The sequence below is a fragment of the Halichoeres trimaculatus genome, unplaced genomic scaffold (genome assembly GCF_033239565.1).
Source record: "Halichoeres trimaculatus isolate MK-OKI-2021-1 unplaced genomic scaffold, fHalTri1.1 fHalTri1_scaffold_5, whole genome shotgun sequence".
In the NCBI taxonomy this organism is placed as follows: domain Eukaryota; kingdom Metazoa; phylum Chordata; class Actinopteri; order Labriformes; family Labridae; genus Halichoeres; species Halichoeres trimaculatus.
Window position 1 is genome coordinate 744,932 of NW_027437183.1, and position 27,822 is coordinate 772,753.

The 27,822-nt window shown below is 44.2% G+C and overlaps 2 protein-coding genes across 3 annotated transcripts in view; one reads left to right on the forward strand and one right to left on the reverse strand.

Moving 5' to 3' along the window:
• Positions 1 to 5,896, forward strand: part of ttc16 (tetratricopeptide repeat domain 16) — a 58,013-nt gene extending 52,117 nt beyond the window's left edge. For both annotated transcript variants that reach the window (XM_074670477.1, XM_074670476.1), the window contains exons 12-19: positions 1,655 to 1,758; positions 2,047 to 2,173; positions 2,250 to 2,463; positions 2,586 to 2,741; positions 2,831 to 3,001; positions 3,671 to 3,847; positions 3,983 to 4,127; positions 5,374 to 5,896. In XM_074670477.1, coding sequence (XP_074526578.1) covers positions 1,655 to 1,758; positions 2,047 to 2,173; positions 2,250 to 2,463; positions 2,586 to 2,741; positions 2,831 to 3,001; positions 3,671 to 3,847; positions 3,983 to 4,127; positions 5,374 to 5,501 — 1,222 coding nt within the window. In that variant the 3' untranslated portion in view covers positions 5,502 to 5,896. The remainder of the gene's footprint in view (positions 1 to 1,654; positions 1,759 to 2,046; positions 2,174 to 2,249; positions 2,464 to 2,585; positions 2,742 to 2,830; positions 3,002 to 3,670; positions 3,848 to 3,982; positions 4,128 to 5,373) is intronic.
• A 9,810-nt stretch (positions 5,897 to 15,706) lies between these two features.
• Positions 15,707 to 27,020, reverse strand: fam163b (family with sequence similarity 163 member B). The gene is made up of 3 exons (XM_074671119.1): positions 26,578 to 27,020; positions 16,456 to 16,571; positions 15,707 to 16,305 (listed from the first exon to the last, which is right to left on the reverse strand). The coding sequence occupies exons 2-3, from the start codon at positions 16,546 to 16,548 to the stop codon at positions 15,832 to 15,834; spliced, it is 567 nt and encodes a 188-aa protein (XP_074527220.1). The 5' UTR covers positions 16,549 to 16,571; positions 26,578 to 27,020; the 3' UTR covers positions 15,707 to 15,831.
• Between the last annotated feature and the right edge of the window lie 802 nt (positions 27,021 to 27,822).

The following is a 27,822-nucleotide window of genomic DNA, read 5'->3' on the forward strand; positions in this document are numbered from 1 at the left end:
CTGCGACACACACACACACACACACACACACACACACACACACACACACACACACACAGGCTATGTGCTGCAGTGTGTGTGTGTGTGTGTGTATTCTTCAGAGTCCTGCAAACTTTATTTTATGTCTGATGTTTCTGTTTGAGAGCTCTTCAAACCGCTGACATGTTGCTGTGAGGAGTTTATGTTGCTCCTTCAGTTCAGCTCAGAGCGAAGCTTCAGAGAACGACCTGAACACATTCACCTGTTTGTTCGTCCTGTAAAAGTCACTGTGAGGTTTTTAACCTGTGTTTCTTTAGTCTGAATTCAGAAGAATATTAAGTTTGATATGTTTCAATCAGACCGAGTTAAAAAACTACCAAAGTGGTCGAGAGGTAAAACTATCGAAGAGGATGAGGGCCACTGAAAGAATAAAAAATATATATATTTTTTTAATGGACTATTTCCTTATCTGCAAAAAAGTCAGGATTCTGACTTTTTATCATAAAGGTAGAAGCAAAAAATGTGGATGCATTTTTTTATAGTTATCTTTATTATAGAAATTAAAGTAATAGTAATTTAAAAAATCTGATGTTTTCTTTACTTTCATTTTTTTCTGAGAAAAGTCAGGATTCTGAATTTTCCCAGAAAAAAATAGGTCCAAAATTGTGTAAACATTTTTTTCTTAAATTCTGACGCTAATCTCAGAATTATGAGGGGGTTTTTTCCTCGAAAAATTGATACAAAAAATGTGGACGCTTTTTTTTTAAATTCTGCTTTAAATTTGTAATTAAAAAAAAAAAAGTAATTCAAAAGAAAACATTTCTTTCTATTTTTTCTGAGAAAAAAGTCAGGATTCTGACTTTTTATCATAAAAAGTAGAAGCAAAAAATGTGGATGCATTTTTTTTATAGTTATCTATATTATAGAAATTTAAGTAATAGTAATTAAAAAAATTCAAATTCAATTTTTTTCTGAGAAAAGTCAGGATTCTGAAATTTTCCCAGAAAAAAATGGCTCCAAAAATGTGCAAAAATATTTTTTTAATTCTGACGCTTATTTCAGAATTCTGAGTTATTTCTTCCCACGAAAATTGATACTAAAAATGTGGATGCTTTTTTAAAAAATTCTGATTTAAATCTTGTTATTAAAAAAAAATTAGTAATTCAAAAGAAAACATTTCTTTCTATTTTTTCTGAGAAAAATTCAGGATTCTGACTTTTTTCTCAAAAAAAAAAAAAAGATAAAAAAACTGGGATGCATTTTTAAAAAAATCCTGATTAATATCTGAAAAAAATAGTATTAAAATAAGTGGAATTTTTTTTTCACTATTTTTTTTGAGAAAATGCTGGGATTATGTCTCTTTTTTTTTTCAATAAAAATTGGTCCAAAAATGTCGACATATTTTAAAAAAAAAATCTGCCCCCAAAATGGATACAAAAACAAGGACGCTTTTTTTATTCTAATTCTGGTTGAAATCTCAGTTTTGGTAGTCAGAAGTTCTGGCTTTTTCTTGGTAAAATAGTTGTAAAAAAAATAATTGGATGCATTTTTTTCAGTGGCCGTTATCGTCTTCTGTATGAAACAGCTTCTTGCATGAAAAGTTTAATTTTTCAGGGTTGTAAAGTCTCCAAAGCTCCAGTCGTCCCTCAGTGTTTCTGTGTCTGTGTGATCTAAGGGGGAACCAGAGACTCTTCCAGAAAAACCTGAAGCTGAGTCCTGCAGACATGTACCGCTGGAAACTGTCCTCTCAGGAGCCCTGCAGCATGACCTGCTCCATAGGTACACACACACACACACACACACACACACACACACACACACACACACACACACACACACACACACACACACACACACACACACACACAGTGTAACATCAAATAAATGCATCATCTCGCCCCAGTGCATCATGGGAAAAGTTGTCTCCAACTAAGAAAAGTCGTGTTTTTAAAACAAACATCATGGTGGATCCCTCCTCTGTGACAGTGGGTGACGGTGCTCATGGGAAACGGAGTCTTTCTCCTGCTCCTCACAGAAACTTGATGATGTTTCCTGTTCACCCTCCAGGCGTCTCAAAGTCCTTCGTCACGTGTATCCGTTACGACGGCGTGGAGGTTCACGACATGTACTGCGACGCTCTGACCAGACCTGAGCCGGTCCACGACTTCTGCATCGGCAGAGAGTGTCAGCCCAGGTAGAGTAAAACCAGGACAGACCCAGACCCCCTCAGAGCCCGGTTCGATGACGCTGAGCAGGACCGTGTGTTTCAGGTGGGAGGCCAGCAGCTGGAGCGAGTGCTCCAGGACCTGCGGGGAGGGGTTCCAGTTCAGGCAGGTCCGCTGCTGGAAGATGCTGTCCCCGGGTCTGGACAGCTCGGTCTACAGCGACCTCTGCACCATGGCAGACCTGGAGAGACCCGTGGAGAGGCGGCCCTGCAAGAGCCCGGCCTGCGGTCCACAGTGGGAGGTGGCCGAGTGGACCGAGGTATGGGAGGGTTTTAACTCACAGACGTCTCTCCTGCTCCGTCAGGACCAGGACCAGGACCAGGATCAGGACCAGGACCAGGATGTTTCAGATGTTTTAACTCTGCCTCTGTTTGACCGCAGTGTCCCGCTAAGTGTGGCCGTAAGGCTCAGGTGACCCGGGACGTGCGCTGCTCTGACGAGAGCCGACCATGTGACCCCATGACCAAACCACCCAACATGAAGAACTGCACGGGGCCGCCCTGCGAGCGCCACTGGACGGTGTCAGAGTGGGGACCTGTGAGTGTCTCCTTCTCCCTGTGTCTCGCGGCGTCTGAACATCCCGCCACCTTTCTGACTCACCCTCTCTGACCTTTGACCTCCTGCAGTGCTCGGGGTCCTGCGGCCAGGCCAAGATGGTGCGTCACGTGTACTGTAAGGCCCCTGAGGGCCGCGTGGTCCCCGAGAACCAGTGCTCACCGGAGAACAAGCCGCTCGCCATCCACCCGTGTGGAGAGAGGAACTGCGCCCCCCACTGGCTGAGCCAGGACTGGGAGCGGGTGAGGAGACGCTTAGATCCAACTTTATTTACAGATAATTCACTTTTGTTTTACTTCACAGGCTTTTTTTAATCAATATCTGAGTCATGGAAATATGAAACTGTCAGATCAGCTGATCTCCATCACTGCTCTGAGCACTTCCTGTTTATAAACCAACTCTGGACGTAAACGCAAAGTGAGACCATGTTATTGATGCAGTCACAGAAACAACGAAAGAATCAATTAAAAAATATTTCTATATTTCAAAAACTGGAGAATTTCTTTTGTCTAATGAAAAATGAAATCTGATCACGTGTTTGTCTCATTTTAGGCCAAAATTGTCTCATCAGACTTGATATGAGCCACATTCACTTTGGATTGGATACACTGACAAAATCATTAATTATTTCTGTTTCTGACTTTAATCTCAGAACTTTTCTCAAGAAAAATAAAAAAAAATTGGACTTTTTTTTCGTGGCCCTGATCCTCTTCCACAGATCCACAAATAAAGACTGATTGATTGATTGATTGATTGATTATCAGTTTGTAAAACGTGTTTGCTTTGGAAGAAGAAACAGTCGCTCTGACAGACAGATACAGACCAGAGGGGACAGAGTGGCGTCTTCTTCCTAAGTCTGAGAACAGTAAAGAAATCTCTGGATGAAAGTTTCTCCATGTTTCTCCTCTCAGTGTAACACAACCTGCGGTCGAGGCGTGAAGCGAAGGATCGTCCTGTGCGCCGGCATCAGCGCGGCCAAGTTTCAGATCTATGACGACGAGGTGTGTGGCGTCGGCGAAAAGCCCGAGGAGGAGAACACGTGCTTCGAGAGGCCGTGCTTCAAGTGGTACACCACGCCCTGGTCCGAGGTCAGATCCAGCACCTGAGATTACACACACCGAGCCGTCACACCTCAACCCTTAAAAGCTCATCCTCCTGTGTGTGTGTGTGTCACTGTGTGTGTGTGTGTGTGTGGGTGTGTGTGTGTGTGTGTTCCTCCTCAGTGCACGAAGACGTGCGGCGTGGGCGTCAGGATGAGGGATGTGAAGTGTTACCAGGGCAGAGAGCTGGTCCGGGGATGTGACCCTCTCACCAAACCTGTGTCCAAACAGACCTGCACCCTGCAGCCCTGCCCCACCGAGCCCCCAGGTAACCCCCCCCCCCCCCCCCCCCCCCCCCCTAACCTATTTACAGCCTGGTTCAAAAAACGTCTCCTGTCTGAGTCGCTTATTTTACTACCAGCTCCCACTGTACGGGGGGTGAATTTGTTTCTAACTCAGCCGTTCAGATATTAAGACCATGAGCTCCCCCAATAAGAGGCACAGGTCAGGGTCACGTGACCGACAGGCGCCCTATGGCTGTAGGCAGTGGCGAACTGTGGCCCCAGCCAGTGGGACCATGGGACCACACGTGGCAATAAACAATCAAACCTCATCCTCCTTACAACAAAGTACTCCATCTTTTTAGATCAGGTTAAAAATAAAGACTGAAACAGAGAAATATGGGAAATCACGGGTAAATCCTGAGTGACACACATTTATTTTCTCTCTTTTTTCGTTGAATTAAATGAAATGAGAGAACCAGATATATACTCAGTATCAGATGTTAAGGCTGTTTATTGTTTAATAGTAAGATGTGCATCAAACTTCCAGCTGCCGTCAGGTTAACTTTCCATTATGACAAACGGCTTTGATCTGACATCAGATGTGACGGGACAGTTAATATAGATATAAATGTATATGCTGGTTCAGACGGTTACATTAAATAGTGATTGCTGATTGTTTATTGCATTAAAATGTGCCTGACGCTCTGGAAACCTGCCTCTGAGGCTTTGATGACATGTGCGCACATGTGCCCCTGTCACCAAATTTCAGCTGCGGAGGGTGCCCTCCACCCAGCGCCGAGGTTAGACCAGGTTGGAGCTTTTGATGGAAATTGTGATTGGTCCATTTTCCATGTAGTTATATTAACCCACTGTTTAAATAAATAAAAACAAATAAAAAAAAATTATTTAGGAGTACAAAAATTCTTTCAATATTTTTTATTAGGCCTTCACTGAATACCTTGAAGGCCCAGAGGGTTCCCCTATGGCTGTACGCCAAGCCCTTGCCACTACCAATATGGCCGCTATAGCCAATCTGCTTCATTTTCTGTTTCAGAAACAGACGGGTGACATCAGAGAGACTACGTCCATGTTTTTTACAGTCTGTGTGATTAGTTAACTGGTCAATTATCAACAGTCATACATGCGGCTAACGCTGCAGCCAAACGGGCCGCTCCCTAACAGAAAGTTAGGACTGACGGTCCCGTTTGTTTAATGACTGAACATCAGTGATGATCTGGTCCTGAGTCCCCGTGTTGCTAACGCCCTGTCCCTGTGTCTCCGTGGTCTCAGATGAGAGCTGTCAGGACCGCCCCTCCACCAACTGCCTGCTGGCGCTGAAGGTCAACCTCTGCAGCCACTGGTACTACAGCAAGGCCTGCTGCCACTCCTGCCGCGCCGTGCGACCTGCCGCCTCCTAACCCAGGACAGCGCCGCCTCTCTCCGCCCAGCTCCGGCTCCAGCAGGGGAGAAGGGGAGAGATGGTACGTTTACAGACCAGCAGACAGCGAGCGGCGAGGGGAAGGAGCGCCTGTCGGTGGAGAAGGAGCGTCCTCTGATCACGTCTCAGATTCAGCCTCACATCAGAAACTCCTCCCCCTCCATCCTTCAGAGGAGACGCAGCAACATTAGGACAAAAATCGATTTGGAGAAACTTTCAGAAACACTCAGAGTTCGTTAGGTCACATCCTGTTAGTCAAACATTAACCAGCTCAGTCCACGGTCGCCGTTAGACACAACGACCCCCTGCTCCCTAAACTAACAAAGACGTCACTGAAAGCTGCAGGTTTTCTAACCCAGAGGATTCCTCTGACCAATAAAGTTTGAGACCTTCTCAGGTAGATTCCTTCATCCTTCAGTCAGGAAACAGGAAGTGACGATGTCAGCTCAGCGTCACCACGTAACAAACATCTTTTTTTCCTGACGATGAAAATTAATTTTGACCTTTTTTTAGAAACAGAGAAACATAAAAATGTGTGAAACAGGAGCTGCTGTGTTGAACAGATGGTTTGTGGGAGCAGCTGCTTAGAAATGTAAAAACTCACCGAGGTGAGGCAGGAAACAGGAAGTGATGGAGCTCTAATTTAAGCACTTTTTTCAGTAACGAGTCATCTAACGAGTTCCTATCAGATTAAAATTCCCAACTCACTGAGGCGTTACTATTCTTTCATTTTTCTAAGATAAAAAAATATTTCTGCTGTTTCCCTGCCTCTGGAGGAGTTGTGTTTTATGTCATCACAAACAGTTTAACCTGTGTGTTAGCCTTTAGCTCCTGTTTTAGTCTTTAGCTCCTTTTTTTTTTAGCAGGTAGCTCCTGTTTTAGCCTTTAGCTCCTGTTTTAGCCTTAAGCCCCAGTTTTAAGGCCTTAAGTTCCTGTTTTAGCCTTTAGCTCCTTTTGTTAGCCTTTAGCTCCTGTTTAAGCCTTTAGCTCCTTTTTTATCCTTTAGCTCCTGTTTTAGCATTTAGCTCCTGTTTTAGCATTTAGCTCCAGTTTTACCCTTTAGCTCCTTTTTTTAGCCTTTTGCTCCAGTTTTAGCCTTTAGCTCATGGCAAAAAAACGAAATCATATCAAGTGTTTTTGTCTTATTTACAGTAAAAATTGTCTTAATGCACTTGATGTGAGCCACATTAAACTTATCAGTCAAGACAAGAATAAGGTCTGACTGGTTTGTAACAAGTTAAAAAAAATGTGCCAATGGAACAAGAGAAATTTTTTATAAAATTAGCTTGAAACTAGATTGACATCTTCCTTTGAGTAATTTTATTCTTGTTCCATTGGCAGATTTTTTGAACCTTTAACAAGCCAGGCAGACCTCATTTTTGCCCTTAAATGACTCAAAACAAGACATATTAGTGATCTAGTCAGGGGATAGTGGCTCAAATTAGATCTAAAAAGACATTTTCTACAGAAAATAAGACAAAAACACTTGATAAGATTTCTGCTTTTTGCAGTGCTCCTGTTTTAGCCTTTAGCTCCTGTTTTAGCCTTTAGCTCCTTATTTTAGCCTTTAGCTCTTGTTTTAGCCTTTAGCTCCTGTTTTAGTCTTGGCTCCTTTTTTAGCCTTTAGCTCTTGTTTTAGCCTTTAGCTCCTGTTTTAAGGCCTTTGCACACCGAGTCTGATTTCGTCCAAAACTTGCTCACATTGAAAAATAAACTCTATCCCATCTTCTGTCCATCATGTTTCGACACTTGATCCAGAACTTTTCGTCTGTCATCATTTTTCTGAACAGGTTTGATTTTTTGCGTTTTTTAGCATCTGCCCAGTTCGTTTCCAAGGTAGTTTGACCATTTTCGGACATGTTTTCTCTACACATTTCAGGCGATGTTTAGATAATGAATGAAGACTTCTTATTGTCTGTGTGTGTGTGTGTGTGTGTGTGTGTGTGTGTGAGCCCCCGCGTGCAAAGCTCAAACATACTAACGGCTGCTGCTCAGGATCAATTACTCGGTCGCTGCTTAATGATTCAATTTTTCTCATCCTGTGAATTTTTTGCGATTAATACAAAATAAACGAATCAGATTCAGCGTGGAAAGTGTCGGTGCGTGACATTTTTGGGAATTTCGGATCAAAAAAAACGCATCAGAAAAAACAGACTCAGTGTGCAAAGACCTTTAGCCTTTAGCTCCTGTGTTAGCCTTTAGCCCGTGCTCTATCTCTCTCTCTCTCCTGTTTCTCTTTCTTCAGCTCTTCTGTCCTTTTTCTGTCTGACAGTTAGGCTCCAGTGTCCACCATCACTACAAAATTAATCACAGAAATCATTTTCAGCAGAGAAAAACTCAGATCTCTCTTCTCTCTGATAAACTTCATCAGCCGGCGTGGTGTTAGCATAGAGACTTAGACGTGCCGTAAATCAATCCGGTCCCGCTCAATCCAATTAGTAGACTGAGAAATAACCTGTATAGGGGCTGATCATCTCATTTTTAAAGTGCGATTAGGATTAGACAGATATCTAGACCGGTAACTTTTTCAGGATCACTCGGGAACTCTTCACAGGAACTTTTCAGTCTAATGCGACGTTTTTTTGTGTGAGGCTAAATTGACTGTTTCTCTCATGGGTTAGGGTTAAAGAGTGATGTAACTTCTGTTTGTGGTGATAAAAAAATCATCTTCTCCTCTTTCACAGAGTTATTTTTCCCTAGAGATCCTTCCTTCCTGATTTCAGACGCTTTGAGTATCAACCTGAGCCGGTCAGGGACAAAAAGAAGAGTTTACATTTTATCGATCTGTGTTTGTGTCGCTGTCACAGCCTGATTCACGGCTGCAGGATGAAGGAATCTACAGGTCATAGGAAACATTTCCAGATTTTATTTTAAGTCACATCTAAAAAAAAAACTCTAAAGTTTGTCAGAGTAAGATTCCCCTCTGACTGAGCGTGTTATCGATCTGTTATCAGTCGAGTCTTTCTCGGCTGTAGTCCCAGCCTCCCCTAACTTATTCCCCTCAGATTATACTGCATGTGTAGGATATTTAAAACAGATACCGTCTCTTAAATATTTTTCTAAAGTTCCAGTTTGGCGTCGAACTCGACCCCGCTCGTATCCATTCCTCGCCTGCTGTTGGCGCCGCGCCGGCTCGCCCGCAGGACGTGGAAGCATATTTATTAGTCATAGCACACTCTCATTTATCACGACGCTCCTGATGCCCGCAGACGGTGGCTCACGGGTCACGTGACGGCGGAGGAGGAGGAGGAGGAGGAGGAGGAGAAGGAGTTGATGTAAACACAGAGGAAGATTCCTGACACTTGAAGTTTGGTTGAAGTGTTTTCAGACGTGTTGGTGTACGTCTCATTCGTAGCTCCTGAGTACTGTGTTTTTATATACCTGATACCTCTTTTTGTACAAACAGACGTACTGTTGATGATAAACTGAGACCTGATGGTACTGACTCCTATTTACATTAAATAACTCTTCAATAAACGCCACGGCCTCTCTGTCATTATTATTAAAGTCTGATACGACTGTTAAACACATCATTACATATTATTAATACCTGCTTAAAGCTCCTGTCAGCTGCTTTCAGGTTGGGTCGTGTTTGGTGCCCCCTATTGACAGGATCAACACTATTTTTCATTTTTGCTGAGTTTTTTTACTTTCGTTTTTAAATTTTGTATAAATTGACGGTTTCTCTCCTTTTGTAGCTCGTACAGAAACATTAGCATAAATTTCAGCCACTTTCATAGCTAGCTAAAACACTCCTCACAGGAGCTTTAATGTTTTAAATTTTCAGTATTTTAGATTTTGATGTATCTCCCATGAGCCTCAGCTCAGGTTTTGTTAACAAATATTTTAATTAAGGTTTTAAATGCAGAGAAAACACTGAGGGAACTGTCAAGTTTTCCTGACCCGTGACCTCTGACCTCTGAATTATTGTTTTTTAGATAAAGGATAACAGCTTTCATGTTCACTCCTGATCAAAAATGCCACAAGATTTTCTTTGCTCTTTAGGATTTCTCCCAGAATGCATCACTCTGATGTCTCTGAGTTTTGTCATTTTAAGGACAGACTGAATGAAGTCATCTTCACATGAGCGCAGACACAGTTGGAGCCTGTGGGGAGCCAACGCCCCCTGCTGGTCAATGTAAGACCACAGAAACTCATCTGCCCAACTAACACCAGCAAAATGATAAAAAAAAAATACAAATAAAATAAATGAATAAAGATGTAAACTGGGAAAAAGGAAAAACTGATTGTTAAACTAACTGATGCACAGTGTTGTAATTATAATTATCTAAACATATATTTTTTTTAAATATACATGTGATGTCATTTTTTTATTTCTAATAAGTTTGAAAATAAAATAAAATAATAATAATAAACAAAAATGACATTTCATAAACTTGCGAAAGATTCAGGAAATTCCTGAAATTTAAAAAAATGAAAAAATTTAAAAACATTTTAAAAGTAAAAAAAAAAAATCCACATATAATGGAACATAATTCATCAGCACAAAAATCTAACTTATCTTCACAATAAAGACAAACAGTGTATAAAATTTTAGACAAAGTTACAATCTTGTGAATAATTATCTAAACATTTTAAATTTTTTAAATTATACATGTGATGCCTTAGTTTTTTTATTTTTGATAAATGTCAAAAATAATAATAATAAAAAAGAAATCTATAAAATTGCGAAAGTTTCAGAAAATTTCTAAAATTAAACAATTGCAAAACGTTTTTTTTTTTTTTTGTCTTTAAAATTAAAATAAATAAATAAATAAATAAAAAATCCACTTAAAAAAGAACTGCATGAAGGGGTGAGGCTGCTAAAAGCCATCATTTGTCAGCACAAAGTGGCCTGGACCTTGCCTCAAGCATAAACCAAGGTAAAGAGGAGGTGAAATATTAATATATTATTAAAGATTAGCTCAAATTTAGTTTCTTTACACCTTAATATCTTATCAGTATAGTGAAACCATTTTCTGTGAGTGTTGCTGCAGACCTGTTGGAGAAATGACACATTTTTCAACAAACTACTGTAGAAACAAACTTTCATACATGCAGAGTTCAAACACACCGAGTTTTTATTATTTTAACATTTTTAATTCAATGAAACTTTTTGACGAAGATTAAATCTGTCTGTGGAGTTAAATCAGAAATGTCACCACTTCAGTCCTCCAGTTTCAGACGCTGTTTCATCATCGAGGAGGAGAAAAACATGAATTCACAGACTTTTTGCCTCTGAAATGAACGTGAACTTTGACCCTGAAGTTCGTTCACACACGTCCCGCTCAGCGTGGAGTCGATCCTGTCAGAGGAAGAGGAGGAGGATGAAGACGTGTGCAGAAGTCGTTTTCTTCAGGAGAATGTTTGTGTGTTTGCAGCCTCAGATCAGCTGGCCCTGACGTCCTGCAGAGACTCTGCGTCAGCTCTTCACGTTCACACATGCATCTGTCTCTGATCGTTCCAGGAAACCTTCAGGGGTTTGGTGCATGTGTGAACGCAGCTTGTGTCGGTTTGGATGAGTAAACGCTGAGAGCTGCAGGCTCAGAGGAGGACTCTGCATAAACATGAGGCCTGTCCCAAATCCATAAAACACACACAGCAAACTGTACGGGGGTTAAAGTCTTTCTTTTTCTCTTTCTAAAATTTAAATTCATGGAGGAACAAACCTCCCCCTCCCTCTGTCAGCGCTGGATAAATATGTGCATGTACAAACGTAAAATCATTGAATATGACTCAGGCAGTTTGAGATGAAAACATGAGGCAGGATCAGAGTTTAGAGCAGAAGCTGTCGGTCGGTGAACTCCACGTGAACTCATCGTCTGAGGGTCAAAAAAAAAAAAAAACATCAGGAGAGCTTTGATTCTTCAGAGCAGCGTGTTTTTATCATCGTGTTTCCTCCTCGTGACGATCTCCGCTCCGTCTGAAACAACAGCTTCTATCTACAAACATGGATCCACAGCTTCAGGAGTCACCGGGTCCTTAATGCTTCAGAAAAGCCCTTTAAGATGCAAAACACTCAAAACATCCTCCACTTATTTCAAATCATCTCAGTGTTTTTCTGTTTTTTTTTAAAGAACAAAAACAGAAAACATGTCAATGAGTCAACGACAAACTGAAACACCACGTCGTGTTAGCGCAGCTTTAAATTCAAAGAGTCAAAAACTGAAGATTTAATTTACAATTTAACATTCACAAGTGACCAACAACAACTGATAACCTCATTTGATTGGATTAAAAAATCAAATCTTTGGATGTTTTGAATTTTAAACTTCAACTGAGGTTAAAAAATATATATATTTAAAGCAAAATATTTTAATTTTTACAGAAACTGTGTTTCGGCAAAACTTATGTCAGTAAATAAAACCTTGAACTTCACTGTGGGCTCTGATGCACCAAATGTAAAATTTCAGTCACTGTTTAACACTTAACACTTTTCTCACATTTAGCTTTTTTTTTTTACTTTAACTAAAATATAAAATTCACGCAAAACAGAATGATCTATAAACTTGGTCAAATGTGTACACTTGGCGACTTTGAGGGCTTGCCATACGAAAACCGGGCCCGAAATAACAACTTGCTGAACAAGTTTTGTAGAGCAGGGTCTAATCTGTCATGTGAGCCAATTTTCAAGCCAGTACCATTTTTGGTTTTTGACAAGTTAATTTTTGCAGAAAGGGTAAAAAAGACAATTAGTCTTATTTTGAAAGGGAAATTGCCAGCTTCCTGTTGGAGATAGGTCAGGGGTATCAGTGTATGATTTTAGCGTCTCGATGCGACGAACGTTTTGGCATTGGTTTCATCTGTCTATGACATTCCTAGCGGCCGCTAGGGCTGTTTTTGTGTGCCTAGTAGCTGTGAGAGCATATTATGGGATGTTGGGGGGGTCAGTAGATACCATGTATCATCTGTTATGCTGAGTGACATCATCAGCTGTACGGAACTCCTAATTAGTGTGTGACATCATCAGAGCTGAGGGAGGATAGAAATTCCCAAAAGTGTAAACAAAGAAGTCATCATAAAGGCCAGAATGTCGACCTTATCTGTGTAAAAACATTATACTTTTGTAGGAAATTTTGTCAGGAATCTTTTCATGGCATTTTCAGAGCTGTAAGAGTTTTACTTTTTTGTCTAGAGGCCCAAATGCGGCACCTGCTTGAGCTGAAGTCAGTTTTCCCATCTTTTAACATGGAGGGAGCTGAGAGTGGTCAGCGACTTTGAGGGCTCACCATTCGGAAACCGGGCCCAAAATAACAACTTCCTGATCAACTTTTGTAGAGCAGGGTCTAATCTGTCATGTGAGAGAATTTCAAGCCCATAGGACTTGTGAATTTGGCGGAGATAATTTTGGCAGAAAGGGTAAAAATGCAGTGAACTCTTATTTTGAAAGGCAAATTGACGGCTTCCTGTGCGAGATAGGCGAAAAACACCTCAGTCTTTATTGTGAAGCTCAATGAGAGGAACGTTTTGGCGTTGGTTTCATCTGTCTACGACATTCCTAGCCCCAGCTAGAGCCGTTTAAGGGTGTTTTTGAGAGTTTTTTTGGTGCCGTAGGCCAGGGGCACCTTCTAGCTCTGCTTGAAGGGGCCCTCAGCTCAGGCCTCAGACCCTAAATATAAATGTTAAATCTAAAACTAAATGCTTCTCGAGAGGGGGGTCATGGCTGGTGTTCAATTTGCGGTCCATGCCACTGCAGTTAGTGCTGTGGGCGGGGCTTCGTGATCCAGTGTTGACCTGCTTACTACTTACTTTGCTCTACACTCTGTGAGGAATTTAAGATTAAGATATAAAACCAACATTTGGATTTAGAAATACGTTTTAGATTTAGATATAGATTTTAGTATTAGATTTATATTTTAGATTTGGGTTCAACATTTAGGTTAAGTTTTTAGATCAGGGGTGGCCAACCAGTCAGAGACCAAGAGCCACAAAAATGGCCGTGGTACTACAGAGAGCCACATCACACAGGGGGTCTTACAAACACACTTCCTCTCACACATTAACGTGAAATGACATTAAATGAAAATCAAACATTTCCAATTTTCAAAGCGAGACTTAATATGTTTGTGTGTTTAAATTCATACTAGAGAAAAGAAACTGAAACTTAAGTATCAATCTGTACAGCCAAACTTTGATCAACACTGATCCCAACATTGGCATCATTATATCAAAGTTTTAAATTGATCGGCACAGCACTAAGCTTAACTGTATATTTTTATGAATGTATCAAAGAGCCACACGCTGAAAGGCAAAGAGCCACCCCGATTTACATTTAGAATTTAGAGTTTGGATTTATATTCATTTTTCATGTGTACACATTTTTAACACGTGTATACAACATTCTGTTTATCATGAATTTCAGTCTCACTCGTGCTTCAACAGATGGGTGATCGACTAAAAAATCTGCAGAAACCAAACCAGGTGTAAATGTGCTCATTTTAATTAATTAATTTATTTTCTGTCCACTCTCTCTAAAATATAACTGATGCTAAGACACAGATATAAACAGGAATTCCTCTCACTGCTCTCACAGAAAAAATCCGCCTCTGGCTCCAGTTTTTCTGAGACCTTTCAGCAGTTTTTAGCAGACTGATCCGTCAGGAGCTCGTCTTAACGTCCTACAAGAACGAGAAGTTTCAGGAGCTGCAGACTCCCAGTTCATTAACCCAAACTGAGGACGACTGGCATCCCTCAGGGTTCTGTCCTGGGTCCCCTGTTGCTCGCTTTCTGCAGACTCACACAGCAAATCTGATGTAGCACAGACTCTGAGAGTTAAATCCCTGAAGTCCAACCTGAAGGAGACTTTCCAGAGAGGGCATGTCTGTGTTTTTCCTTTGCTTAGACGACAAGAGACAGAGGTGTGTCACCAACAGGCTCCTGCAGGACTTTACCCTTCAACATCACAGACTCTCACTCAACTCAACTAAAACTCATTCCTCTCAACAAGTGACAACTAGGATAATAAAAAAAGCAGGCTAAGCTAAAAAAACCCTGAAGGTTTCAAACTCAGTCCTGGTTTCACTCGACTAACAGGATTTATCAACAAAAGGAAGGAACTGTACCTCATTGTCCCCTTCGTGATGTGTCCAAAACAAAGTCTGTGCTCAATCTAAGCTAAGCGCTAATAATCTGGTTACACTTTGATACACATACATAAGTTAGCAGCTTAATGAGCTAAAAGCTAAAAAGCTAATCCTCTAAACACTTAGAAACAGACGGCGAGTTACAAAATATCAAGTCTGAGTCGTTCAGCTCAGTGGGGCTGAGCGGAAGTGCAGTCAGCTGTTGGCATCTAAAGCTGTTAGCTTCTAGAGCTATTAGCATCCAGAGCTGTTAGCATCAAAAGCTGTTAGCTTCTTGAGCTGTCAGCATCCAGAGCTGTTAGCATCAAAAGCTGTTAGCTTCTTGAGCTGTCAGCATCCAGAGCTGTTAGCATCCAGAGCTGTTAGCATCCAGAGCTATAAGCTTCCGGAGCTGTTAGCTTCCTGCACCTTTAGCATCCAGAGCTGTAAGCATCCGGAGCTGTTTGCATCCAGAGCCATTAGCATCAGGCGCTGTAAGTATCTGGAGCTGTTAGCTCCCAGAGTTGTTAGCCTCCAGAGCTGTAAGCATCCAGAGCCGTTAGTATCTAGAGCTGTTAGCATCCAGAGCTGTTAGCTTCCAGCACCGTTGGCTTCCAGCACCGTTAGCATCCAGAACTGTTAGCATCCAGAGCCATTACCATCAGGCGCTGTAAGTATCTGGAGCTGTTAGCTCCCAGAGTTGTTAGCCTCCAGAGCTGATAACATCCAGAGCTGTGAGCTTCCAGAGCTTTTAGCATCCAGAGCTGTTAGCTTCCAGCACCGTTGGCTTCCAGCACCGTTAGCATCCAGAACTGTTAGCATCCAGAGCCATTACCATCAGGCGCTGTTAGCATAAGGAGCTGTTAGCATCCTGAGCTGTTAGCTTCCAGCACCGTTAGTATCCAGAGCCATTAGCTTCTAGAGCTGTTAGCATCCAGAGCTGCAGATGTCTGGCTGCCAGGAGGTGTTTGGCGCTAGCTCAGAGCCCTCGCTGTGTTTCCTGTCACCTTAAACCCGTGGCGTATTTCCTGTCACCTCAGAGCCCTCACCGTGTTTCCTGTTAGCTCAGAGCCCTCGGCGTGTTTCCTGTCCGCTCAGAGCCCTCGCCATGTGACGTGTCAGTAGCTGTGGCGCTGCACCCACAGAGCCACAGCTACTGACACGTCTGTGTTCCTGCAGACAGAGTGGAGCCAGCGCCGTCTGCAGAAACGCAGCTTTGCCTCCACCCTGCCTCCACCCTGCCTGCTCCTAGACGTCGGTGCTGACGCTGTGCGTGACCACCTCCCTCATGGTGACGGAGCGGATCAGGTTCAGCTTCTGGTAGAAGCTGGCCAGGTCCACGGGGAGCTCCAGGTCCTCCTGCTGCACAGTCCTGTAGCTTATCCTGCGCCCGCCGTTGCACAGCCGCTCGGGGTGCTGCAGGTAGAAGGGCAGCGTGCAGCGGGCGCAGGACGGGCAGAAGGCATGTGAGCGTTGGCACCTGCGAGGCGGAGGGGGCGTGGCGGAGTAGCTGGTCGGCCCGTTGGCCTCCGTCAGGAAGGTGGGGGTGTACGGCTCCGGCTCCCTGAACGCCTCCCGGAGCGGCTCCGCCTCGCAGAAATGATCCGGCGTGGGAGGCGAAGGAGGAGCGGGCAGAGCCAGGGGGCGTGTCGGCGACATGCTGGAGAGCTCCGGTTCCTCCTCTTCCCCCTTCTCAGACTCCGCCCTCTTACAGCAGTAATACTGAAACACAGAGACGGGAGCCAATCACACGCAGCGTCTGCAGGCTTTAAACCCTCCAGGTGTGAAAACCTAAAGTCAGCTGATCTATCTTCGTGTTTTTAAAACGTGTTTTGATCTTTGAACTTCACGTTCAGAGTTTGACTCTCGTACCTGTAACCTACATAAACACAGCACGGCGATGATGGTCAGTAAGATGACTGTAGCCAGAATTCCTCCTGCGATGACCACTGTCCCGGCTGACATTCGAAATCCTCCCCATCAACAGCCTGCAGGAGGAGAGGAGGAGGAGGAGGAGAGGAGGAGAAGAGGAGGGGGAAGAGGAGGAGAGGAGGAGAGGAGGAGGAGAGGAGGAGGAGAGGAGGAGAAGAGGAGGGGGAAGAGGAGGAGAGGAGGAGAGGAGGAGGAGAAGAGGAGGAGAGGAGGAGGAGAGGAGGAGGAGGAGAAGGAGAGGAGGAGGAGGAGGAGAGGAAGAGGAGAGGAGGAGGAGAAGGAGAGGAGGAGGAGGAGGAGAGGAGGAGAGGAGGAGGAGAGGAGGAGAGGAGGAGGAGAGGAGGAGAGGAGGAGAGGAGGAGGAGGGGAAGAGGAGGGGAAGAGGGGAGGAGGAGGAGAGGAGGAGGACAGGAGGAGAGGAGGAGAGGAGGAGGAGGGGAAGAGGAGGGGAAGAGGGGAGGAGGAGGAGAGGAGGAGGACAGGAGGAGAGGAGGAGAGGAGGAGGAGGGGAAGAGGAGGGGAAGAGGGGAGGAGGAGGAGAGGAGGAGGACAGGAGGAGAGGAGGAGAGGAGGAGGAGAGGAGGAGAGGAGGAGGAGAGGAGGAGAGGAGGAGGAGAGGAGAGGAGGAGGAGAGGAGGAGGAGGAGGAGGAGAGGAGGAGGAGGAGAGGAGGAGGAGGGGAGGAGGAGGAGGAGAGGGGGAGAGGAGGAGAGGAGGAGGAGAGGAGGAGGAGAGGAGGAGAGGAGGAGAGGAGGAAAGGAGGAGGAGAGGAGAGGAGGAGAGGAGGAGAGGAGGAGGAGAGGAGGAGGAGAGGAGGAGAGGAGGAGGAGAGGAGAAGGAGAGAAGGAGGAGGAGGAGGAAAGGAGGAGGAGAGGAGTAGGAGGAGATGAGGAGGAGGAGGGAAGGAGGAGGAGGAGGAGAAGGAGAGGAGGAGAAGAGGAGGAGAGGAGATGGAGAGGAGGAGGAGAGGAGGAGGAGAGGAGGAGAGGAGATGGAGAGGAGGAGGAGAGGAGGAGGAGGAGGAGGAGGAGGAGAGGAGGAGGAGAGGAGAGGAGGAGGAGGAGGAGAGGAGGAGGAGAGGAAGAGGAGAGGAAGAGGAGGAGGAGAGGAGTTGGAGGAGGAGAGGAGGGGGAGGAGGAGGAGCACGAGGAGGAGGAGAGGAGGAGAGGAGGAGAGGAGGAGGAGAGGAGGAGAGGAGGAGAAGATGAGGAGAGGAGGAGAGGAGGAGGAAAGGAGGAAAGGAGGAGGAGGAGAAGGAGAGGAGGAGGAGGAGGAGAGGAAGAGGAGAGGAAGAGGAGAGGAGGAGAAGAGGAGAAGAGGAGGAGGAGGAGAAGGAGAGGAGGAGGAGGAGGGGAGGAGGAGAGGAGGAGGAGAGGAGGAGAGGAGGAGAGGAGGAGGAAAGGAGGAAAGGAGGAGGAGCACGAGGAGGAGGAGAGGAGGAGAGGAGGAGAGGAGGAGGAGAGGAGGAGAGGAGGAGGAGGAGAGGAGGAGAGGAGGAGAGGAGGAGGAAAGGAGGAAAGGAGGAGGAGAGGAGGAGAGGAGGAGGAGGAGGAGAGGAGGAGGAGGAGAAGGAGAAGAGGAGGAGAGGAGGAGGAGAGGAGGAGGAGGAGAGAAGGAGGAGAGGAGGAGGAGAGGAGGAGGAGAGGAGGAGAGGAAGAGAGGAGGAGGAGAGGAGATGAGGAGGAGAGGAGGAGGAGGAGGAGGAGGAGAAGAAGAGGAGGAGAGGAGGGGGAGAGGACAGGAGGAGGAGGAGGAGAGGAGGAGGAGGAGGAGGAGAGGAAGAGGGGAGGAGGACAGCGGGAGAGGAGGAGGAGGAGAGGAGGAGAGGAGGAGGAAAGGAGGAGGAGAGGAGGAGAGGAGGAGAGGAGGAGGAGGAGGAGAGGAGGAGAGGAGGAGAGGAGGAGGAGAGGAGGAGGAGATGAGGAGGAGGAGGAAAGGAGGAGGAGGAGGAGGAGGAGAGGAGAGGAGAGGAGGAGGAGGAGGAGAGGAGAGAAGGAGGAGGAGGAGAGGAGGAGAGGAGAGGAGAGGAGGGAGCAAAGGAATCAGCAGGAAGGAAATGACAATGAGGGAGGAGAGAAGTCAGTGAGGAGGAAAAGGGAGGAGCAGAGGGAGTCACCAGAGGAGTGAGGTCAGAGTCAGTCAGAGTCTGAGTCAGAGCAGGATGAACAAACTCTGAGTCAGGTTATAACGTCTGCAGAGCAGCATGAAAAGTTTTCAGCCCCGTGTTTTTGCGTAAGTATTCCTCAGAGAGGATCTGATCTCAGGAGGAAAGTTTGGGTTTAGTCCATTTTCTAAAATCCAAACTGAGTTTCTGTCTGAGGCTCTGACTGATCGGCTTCAATCATCCATCCTTAATCCATCACTAATCCACGGATGGGTCACATGGGGAGGAGTCTAAACCAGGGGTTTTCAAAGTGGAGGCCACTAGGGGGCAGTAGAGTGGCCTCAGAAAACTGGAGCGAAGGGAAAAAAAAAAAGATTTATTTATTATCATTTTTGATCATATTTAGTGTTTGTATAACCATCCATCCTGAACATACGACACGTAAAGTGCTGTGATTGTCAGGTTTACATGTTTCTGACCGTACCTGACCACACTTCATGTGACAGGTGTAACTTCAGCTTAATGATGTCATCATCTGTGTCAACCTGGGGGTTAGCGCCTGTTATTAATCGATCTAAAAACCTGAGCTGAACTCTGAGGCTCCTCCTCTGTCTGATACTGACTCTGTGTCAGAAAGGAGGATCCACCTGGACGCCCTCCCCTTTAGCAACAGCCTTCCTGTGTGAGTCTGGATTTGTTTGTGAATCATTTCCTGTTTTAAACAAATTTATTGTTTAATTTGAACAGTGAATAAAAGTTAGAAAAACATTCTTAAAGTTTCTTTATATGTTTTGAATGTTTTGCTTTCCAAAGGGGGTCCCCAGCCAGAAGCAAACGCTGTTTGGGGCCTTGGCACGGTACGGTTTGGGAACCCTGGGACTACAGCCGCGTTTCCACCAAGCAAACCGGTTCGGTTCGTCTCTGTACGTCGCGCATTTTGTGGCGTTTCTACTGACTCATCCTGGGACAGATCCACAAATAACCGAGACGAGCCGTCCCACTTTTTGGGACCCTTTCGTATGAGACTGAACCAATCTGCTCTCAGAAGGTGGAGCTACAACACTGCAGACCGTTGATTGGTCGAAAGAACGGTCACTTCCTGTGTGACAGTGGCTGTATTTCTCCTGGTGGCTCACAGACTTCTCTGAAACAAAGTTTGATTGTTCTTTGTATCAAAGAGCTACATGACGATCACAGAGAGGACAAAATGCTGCATGTCTTCATCGTTGCTCTTTGTTTACTGTGTCGCGTTTTTCTTCTTCGTTGGATTTATTAGCGCGGTAAACTGTGTCGTGCTGCTACGGCGTCGCGCTATTGTTTAACAGCTGCAGCTTTCAGCATCTGGCTTGCACGCCGCCCACCACCAGAGGGCACAGTTTGCTGTGGAAGCACTTTTTTTATTAACATTTACGGGTCTAGACCTGTTCATGTTTTTGTAAAGTGTCTTGTGATAACGTTTGTTTTGATTTGGTGCTATACAAATAAAGATTGATTGATTGATTGATTGACCTCCAGACCTCCAGAGGGAGCTGTCCAGGAGAATCAAACGCCCAAACCACCTCCTCTTAACTCCTTCAAATGTTAAAGAAGCAGCTTTTTCAGTCTCTGTGTTCCCAACCGTCCAAGGCTCTGTCAGTCTCTGTTGCTTCCTCTCTCTGGTCGCTCCCCACTGAACGTGACCAGAAGTGAAGGTTTGAACAGTTACCAGATTATAAATCAAAGTCTGGTCGTCCATCTCAGCTCCTTCCTACCGGTCATTGCGTGTTGGCTGCGTGTTTGGTCCGGCTCATATCATGACCTGCAGAAAACTGGGGTCACAGACTGAGGAGGTCCCTGGATCCCCAACCAGTAACAATCCTTTCCTGGGTCCATGCTGTAAAACCCCAAACCTTAGTCTGTATAATGAGAGGACAGCGTGGCTCTGCCATTTATCATCGTACGGTTTTGAAGCCAAAATTCCTCTGTCACAGACGCAGCCATTGGCAGCCACTCTACCTCCAGACATATTTTACAATCCCTGAAAAAAATACACGAGAACGTCAGCTGTTAATCATCATTAAACGTTACGCAAAACCTTGTTTTTAACCTCTTATAACTATTTAAATGAAACTTTTCAGTAAAAAGAGGACTTGGATACAAGACAGCCAAATGATATCTTCAAATCACCACAACAATCAGACGTGAGAAACATTTCTACCAGGTGGATTAATTTTTTAAAGTTTGACCACAGCCCATCTGAAATGACTGGGGAGATGGATTTTTGACTTATACTGCAGCCAGCCACCAGGGGGAGCAGTCGAACCGAGTGAAATGTCGTCCATTTTTTGCTCCAGACCTGTTGACTCCTGGTCTGGCGCCGCCCACTATGTCGGTTTGTTGTTGTAGTCAAGATAAAAACGTCTGGTTTGGGCACTGCTTGTTTTATTTTGAAAGTCACAGGGTGTTTTTAGGTGACTTCCTGTCCAGCTTGGTCCGCCTGCATCTGGCAAAATTAGGAGGTTTGAGTCTGATCCATGGAGCAGCAAAACTGGGATTATTCAGGCAGGAGTTTGGTCCAGTTGGTGGAGAGAGCGCCCCATGTACAGAGGCCTACAGTCCACGTTTCTAATTTGGAGCAAGTTCCTGGATCAAGATTTCACATCTAAAATGAGTAAAGAAAATCCTTAAGTCTTAAGTTTTTTAAATGTGCTTCCACTGAAACAAAGAAAGACAACTTCTCCAGTTTCTCAGCAGATTAACAACGTTTAACCCCAACACGTCAGATATCAGCAGCAGCTCCAGGTTTGTTTTCACTCAGAGACGAAGGTTAAACTTGTTCCTGATGTAAACGTCCTGATAAACCTGCAGCTCCCAGTGTTCCCGTTAAAGCAGAACAAACCTCTGGCTGCTGGTTAGCATTTCACAGGCCAGCTCCTCCATTAAACTTCCTGCATATTTCAGCCCAGAGCTCCCAAAGCAACCTGACAATTAAACAATGAGACAGTCTGCGGAGCGCGAACCGCTGTGAGGCCTGGAGGGGCTTCACACGATGCTACATCCAAAATACGATCGTCTACAGGAGCCGTCGTCAGCTCTGAGGATCCGTTCACCTTCTCCGAAGTTTCAGAGACAGACGAGCAGGAGATGGAGAAGTTTTTCCTGAGCAGAAGTAAAGTCTGTTTCTAACCTCCCTGAAACGACCTCATCCAGAGGCAGGTTTTAATATTCACTTTGTCTTCATGATTTATTCACTCTGCTCCCAAACTGAATCAGGAGTCGCCGAGCAGGAGGAGGAAGGAGCAGCAGCAGAGGTCGGTTGATCCTCCTGTCGTCGTCGTCGTCGTCTCCGTCTTTGAACCCAAACACAGAAACAAAGATCGTCCTGTGGAGAGAAATCAGTCACCCCTCCGAGTGAAACGACGAAATGCTAATATCCAGCTTCACCTCATGTTTTATTAAACATCAGCAACTGGAGCAAATGTGAGCGGATGAATAGTCAAAGAGGATTCATGCTCACATGGAGGAGATGGAGGACTGGAGTCACCACCATCACTACTTTCAGTAAAAGGGACAGTTCAGTTTTTTTGAAGTGGGGTTGTATGAGCTCTATGTGACCACTAAGGACATTAGATACAGTAGAAAGTTGTCTCCTCTCCCTCAGTAAGACACAAACTGTAATCGATGGTGACGAGGAAATAGACGCTAACAGGGACAGATGGTACCAAATTCAAAGGCTATTTTCTCTGTCTACAAGAACTACAATCAAAAAGTAATACCACAGTTTAAGAGTACGATACATAAAATATTTTTTAAGTGCATTAAGTCTTCGGAAATATAAACATTTATCTGGACCTAACTAACTGGTATCCTTCCGCGCAGCGCTAGTGCGCTCCGTCCCCCCTCCTCCTTTCAGCTGTAGGGAATATAAAAAAGCTATGCTTCGAGCGCTGGTTTTAGCCTCGTGTAAGTTTGATCAAGTATTGTAATTCTTTTGTTTGTACTCTAAGGATTGTGAGGCAGCGTAGGAAATTCAAAATGACTGACTATGACAGCGGCTATGAAGTTTCATTCACTTTGGAACCAAAAGGATACCTGTATGAACCGGAGCACACAGAAGAAGAGCTGCTACAGATGGAGACTGAAAGGAATACAGAGGAAACATCCACGGTCTATTTCCTCGATTACAGTTTGTGTCTTACTGAGGGAGAGGACACAACTTTCTACTGTATCTAATGTCCTTAGAGGTCACATAGAGCTCATACAACCCCACTTCAAAAAATGTGAACTATCCCTTTAACACAGGATTCAAACTGGGCTCCTCCTCCTTGGCTCAGGGCCAGCTGCAGCACACACCCACGGCCTCTGACAGTGACTACATGAACACACTCTCTAGCCCATCAACCACCTGTAGCATCACGTTTCTATGTGGGAGAGATTCGAGAGCCGTGCACCTGACTTAACATGTCAGCACAAGCAAACCACGGGTAAATGACACATCCCTGAAAGCTGAAAAGCTAACTCACGCCACTCTTTGTCCTGTGCTGCTTTCCAAGTCCCTGTTTTACTTTGGTTGTTTTTCTTCCTCTGTGCTACGTCCGCTATCGTAGCTGCTCTGATTAGCTTCTTCCGCCTCTTAACCACGTCTACTCTCCAAATGCCCAGAATTGTCCCAAAACAACCAAAACATCAACATCCAGGCAGAGGAGGGGGTTTGAGGCAGACACAGACACCGACACACACGTGTATAGAGGCCCAGAGGAGACGATTGAGCAGGATTATTCCAGTTCGAGTTGACTTCTTTAAACTCGCGCATGTCTTTCAAACACCATGAGGCCGATCTTTAGGTGTAAAACTGTAAATTTGACCCTGAAGTCGGATGAGTTTGACCTCTGTTCACACTTTAAAAAACCCTCATCGTCTCTGAAGAGCAGGACTGTGTCACATCTGCAAATAGAGCAACAACTGATGAGAAAACTGAGATTCAGCTCAGTCTGCAGAAATCTGAAGCCTCGTTAGCTTGCATGCTAACAGACATGTATTAGTGGAGCAGATAACCTTCAAATTTCAAGAGAATCGTTCAAATGATGATGCAAGCATGAAATTTGGTACAGATACTATCAAAGGGACACTCTTTTGAAACAAAACGTAAGACACGCCAAAATTCAAGATGGCGGCCATTTTTAAAGATGGACGCCATTTCTATCAGACGATTCTCATTTCAAAAGTTCAGATGGTGATGCAAGCATGAAATTTGGTACAGATAATATCAAAGGGAGACTCTTTTGAAACAAAATGTTAGACACACCAAAATTCAAGATGGCGGCCATTTTTAAAAATGCATGCCATTTCCATTGAGTGCTCATTGTTTTGACAGTTGAAATGGTGATGCAATCATGAAATTTGGCACAAGTTCTCTCTAAGAGACAGTTTTTTTTAAAGAAAACGATAGACACGCCAAAATTCAAGATGGCGGCCATTTTTAAAGATGTACGCCATTTCTATCAGACGATTCTTATTTCAAAAGTTCTAATGGTGATGCAAGCATGAAATTGGTACGGATACTATCAAAGGGACACTCTTTTGAAATAAAATGTTGACATGCCAAAATTCAAGATGGTGGCCATTTTTAAAGATGGACGCCATTTCCATTTAAGGCTCATTGTTTCGACAGTTGAAATGGTGATGCAATCATGAAATTTGGCACAAGTTCTCTCTAAGGGACAGTTTTTTGAAACAAAACGTTAGACATGACAAATTCAAGGTGGCGGACATTTTTAAAGATGGCCGCCATTTTGTTAAACACTTGTTATTTTAATATATTTCTATTGATGATGCGAGCATGACTTTTTGCACATACACTCTCTAACACTCATGAAAAATGGTCACCAGTTTGTATTTTGGGGTGTCTAAATTAATTTTTTCATCATTTGAACGATTCTCTTGAAATAAGAATCGTCTGATAGAAAAAAAAAAAAGGCCGCCATCTTGAATTTTGACGTGTCTAACGTTTTATTTCAAAAGAGTGACCCTTAGAGAGTATTTGTGCCAAATTTCATGCTTGCATCATCATGTGAACGATTTTTTCACTTATCTGCTCCACTATATTAAAGCTTGTGCACTGACCAATGACGTCTAACCCCTCTTTAAAAAGTCATTAAGTCTTTGTCTGAGAGGTGATAACGGTCAGACTGTGCATGTCTGCAGCTAAACCTGGAGAGAAAACCATCTCGCTGCACGCCAAACGACGCCAGCATCTCCTGTCATGGTCACTGCATCCACTAGAGGGCGCTGCCCCACCGTAAACAAAGATCTGAACAGTTAAACTTCTCGTGCATCACGTTTTCATCACTAAACGTTTCTGACTCATCGCCCAGGAGCCGAGGACGCTGCAGTCAGTGGTTTAAAGCGTTTTCCATCGTCTGTGTTTGACCTTTGACCTCAGAAACTGGAGCCGCTCCTCTCATCAGCACCACCAGTGTCCATGGTGACAGAGTCCAGGACCTCAGCATCCCCCCAGAGGACCAGAGAGACAGTCAGCATCACACACACACACACACACACACACACACACACACACACACACACACACACACACACACACACACACTCAAAGGTCAGCGCTCGTCCTGATCCAAACATGCCTCCATCAGCAAACAGCACAGCTCCACCTCATTCCTCTCCGTCCGTCTCACCTGTCCAACACTTGCTGGGTTTAAGAGTAAACTGATTTTTTTCCTTCATTTTTTATTGTTTACTCCTTGTTTTGGATCAACCTGAGTGTTTTTGACAACTTCTACTGAGTTTTTCCACTTATATTTTTGTTTTTGCACCAAAATGTCACAAACGCCTCATCGGTGTAAACTCACACAGTAACACGCGTGGCCCTGATCCTGAAGGTTTGTCTTTGAGTTTCAGGCTGAAAATAAAAATCTGTATGAAGCAAATCTTAGATTTAGAGCTTTGGTTGGTGGATCGAGGTGAAGACAAACATTTTGAAGGACTCTGTGATGTTAAAACTTTGGTTTTTCTACAATTTTATATTTTTTTAAATACACAAAATTTGAGTTTTATATAAGAATGAAGATTTTTTTAAAAAAAACTCTAATATCTGTTACTTAATCCAAAGCTTTTATGCATAACTTCACACTTTCTTTGTCTTTATGTTGGATATTTTTAATCCACAGGAGCTCCTTTCTTCTTCTTCTTCTTCTTCTTCTTCTTCTTCTTTCATGAGTGCGATACAAAAAAAAGAACAAAATATATTTATTTTATTTTATTTTATTTTTTTAAAAAAAGAATAAATTCAGAAAAATACATTTTAATTTCTTTTGTATTTATTTATTTTTAATTATTACTTGTTTATTTTTAATATTGTAGATTATAACAAAGCTCTCTGCTGCTTCCTTCATTCAGGTTTCCACCAGCTCACACACACACACACACACACACACACACACACACACACACACACACACACACACACACACACACACACACACACACACACACACACACACACACACACACACACACTGGTGGATGCCTGAACCATCTTGAATTTAGCTTTTTATTGTTGTTGCTTTTGTTTTTATTCACCAACAACGCCAACAACTTTCTTTAAAGAACAGAAAAAGACAAAGAAAGTGTTGAAGTGAGGTTTTTATGTCCGTGCGTAAAAATGGAGGCGACTGCAGACTGAAACCATCAAATGAAGCGTTAAGGTGGGGATAATGTTTATCAGAGTTTACTGAATGAAATAAATGTTAAAAGTTAACTAAGATAAACTTAATTTAAACCCCTAAGGTGTTTGGAAACCTCATTGCTCCAGGCTGGAGTTGTTCGCGCGTATTTACGCATTCAGTCCGCTTCCTCTCCGTGGCACCAACCTCTGATCAAACTGCTCTGTTTGGTTTGTGTGGAGCACTGAGCTGCAGAGTGAAACCACAAAGCTTCCCTCTGGTGAACATCTGATCATCTTACCCTCACATCAGTATTTGGATCGTTTCATCGCGTCCCCTGCGGCACCTCCAGCTGCTCGGGGCGTCCCGGTCTGCGGGCAGGAGTAACGAAGAGGAGGGTCGAGTTTCAGAGCCGGGAGGAGAGGAGCAAACCTTCAGCTGTCAGCGTTTAGATCCACACACACACGTCCAGGCTGAGGGGGAGAGGAGCAGCAGCCTCACAGCCTCACAGAGAGTCCAGTTTCCTCTCCCTGCTCGATGCTCCTGGAGAAAAAGAAGAGTTAAAAGCTGCACGTTCAATAGATCCACGTTTCCAGAAAGTCCCGGTCTCTCAGGTCCCTCTGCTGGCTCCGCTCCAGAGAAATCTTCAAAATCAGCTGATCTGAATCAGCTCAGGTGACTGCAGGACTTTTAATCAGCTCGGCTCTGCTGGTAATGAGCTGCTAGTCTGTGCCGTGCTCACAGGATCCGGTCCTGTCCTGTCTGCGCTGGAGCGCATTCAGAGGGACGCTGACCTGCCTGCGTGTGACCATGCGCAGCAGCAGCAGCAGGAACAGCAGCAGCAGCAGCAGCAGCAGCAGCAGCAGCAGCAGCAGCAGCAGCAGCAGCAGCGCGCTGCAGCAGACACCTACAGGATGCAGCAAGCCGTCAAAGTGAGACATGAGCGATGACTCTGACAAACATCCACAGCCAGGAGAGTTTCAAACTGTTTACAGCTAAATACACATAAAATCAAAATAAAATCAAAATAAAACATTAAAAATATTTGATTGAGTTAAATGAAAAGCGAGGCGTGCAGATAGATCACTCTCAGTTGTCCGAAAAGCCTCACTGAGCTCCAGGGGATCAGCATCAAATCATGAAATAACTTCAGAGACCAGGAAGATTTTTCTTGAAGCATCTTGATGTGAGCGAGCCATTGTTCCCACAGCTCAAAGATTTTATTCATATAAAGATCCTTTGTTCCCATATTTCCTTTTTCGTATTTATTGTCAGATTTTATTCCAATGTCTCTCAATGTGGAAGCCAAAAACATCAAACCTGGGATCCAGTAGCGATAGACTACAGATGGAATGAAGCTTTCAGCTAAATCTGGTGCACCAACATTTTTTATGGCAAACATTAATTTTAAGTAAACAATATAAACTAAATGGCACATCAGCCTCACATTGACTGGCTTCTGTTTAGATCTAATGAATAAACTCATCAATTGACTGGAAAGTTCTTCTGAAAAACTTGCAGGGATACAAAGCTGAATTCAAACAGA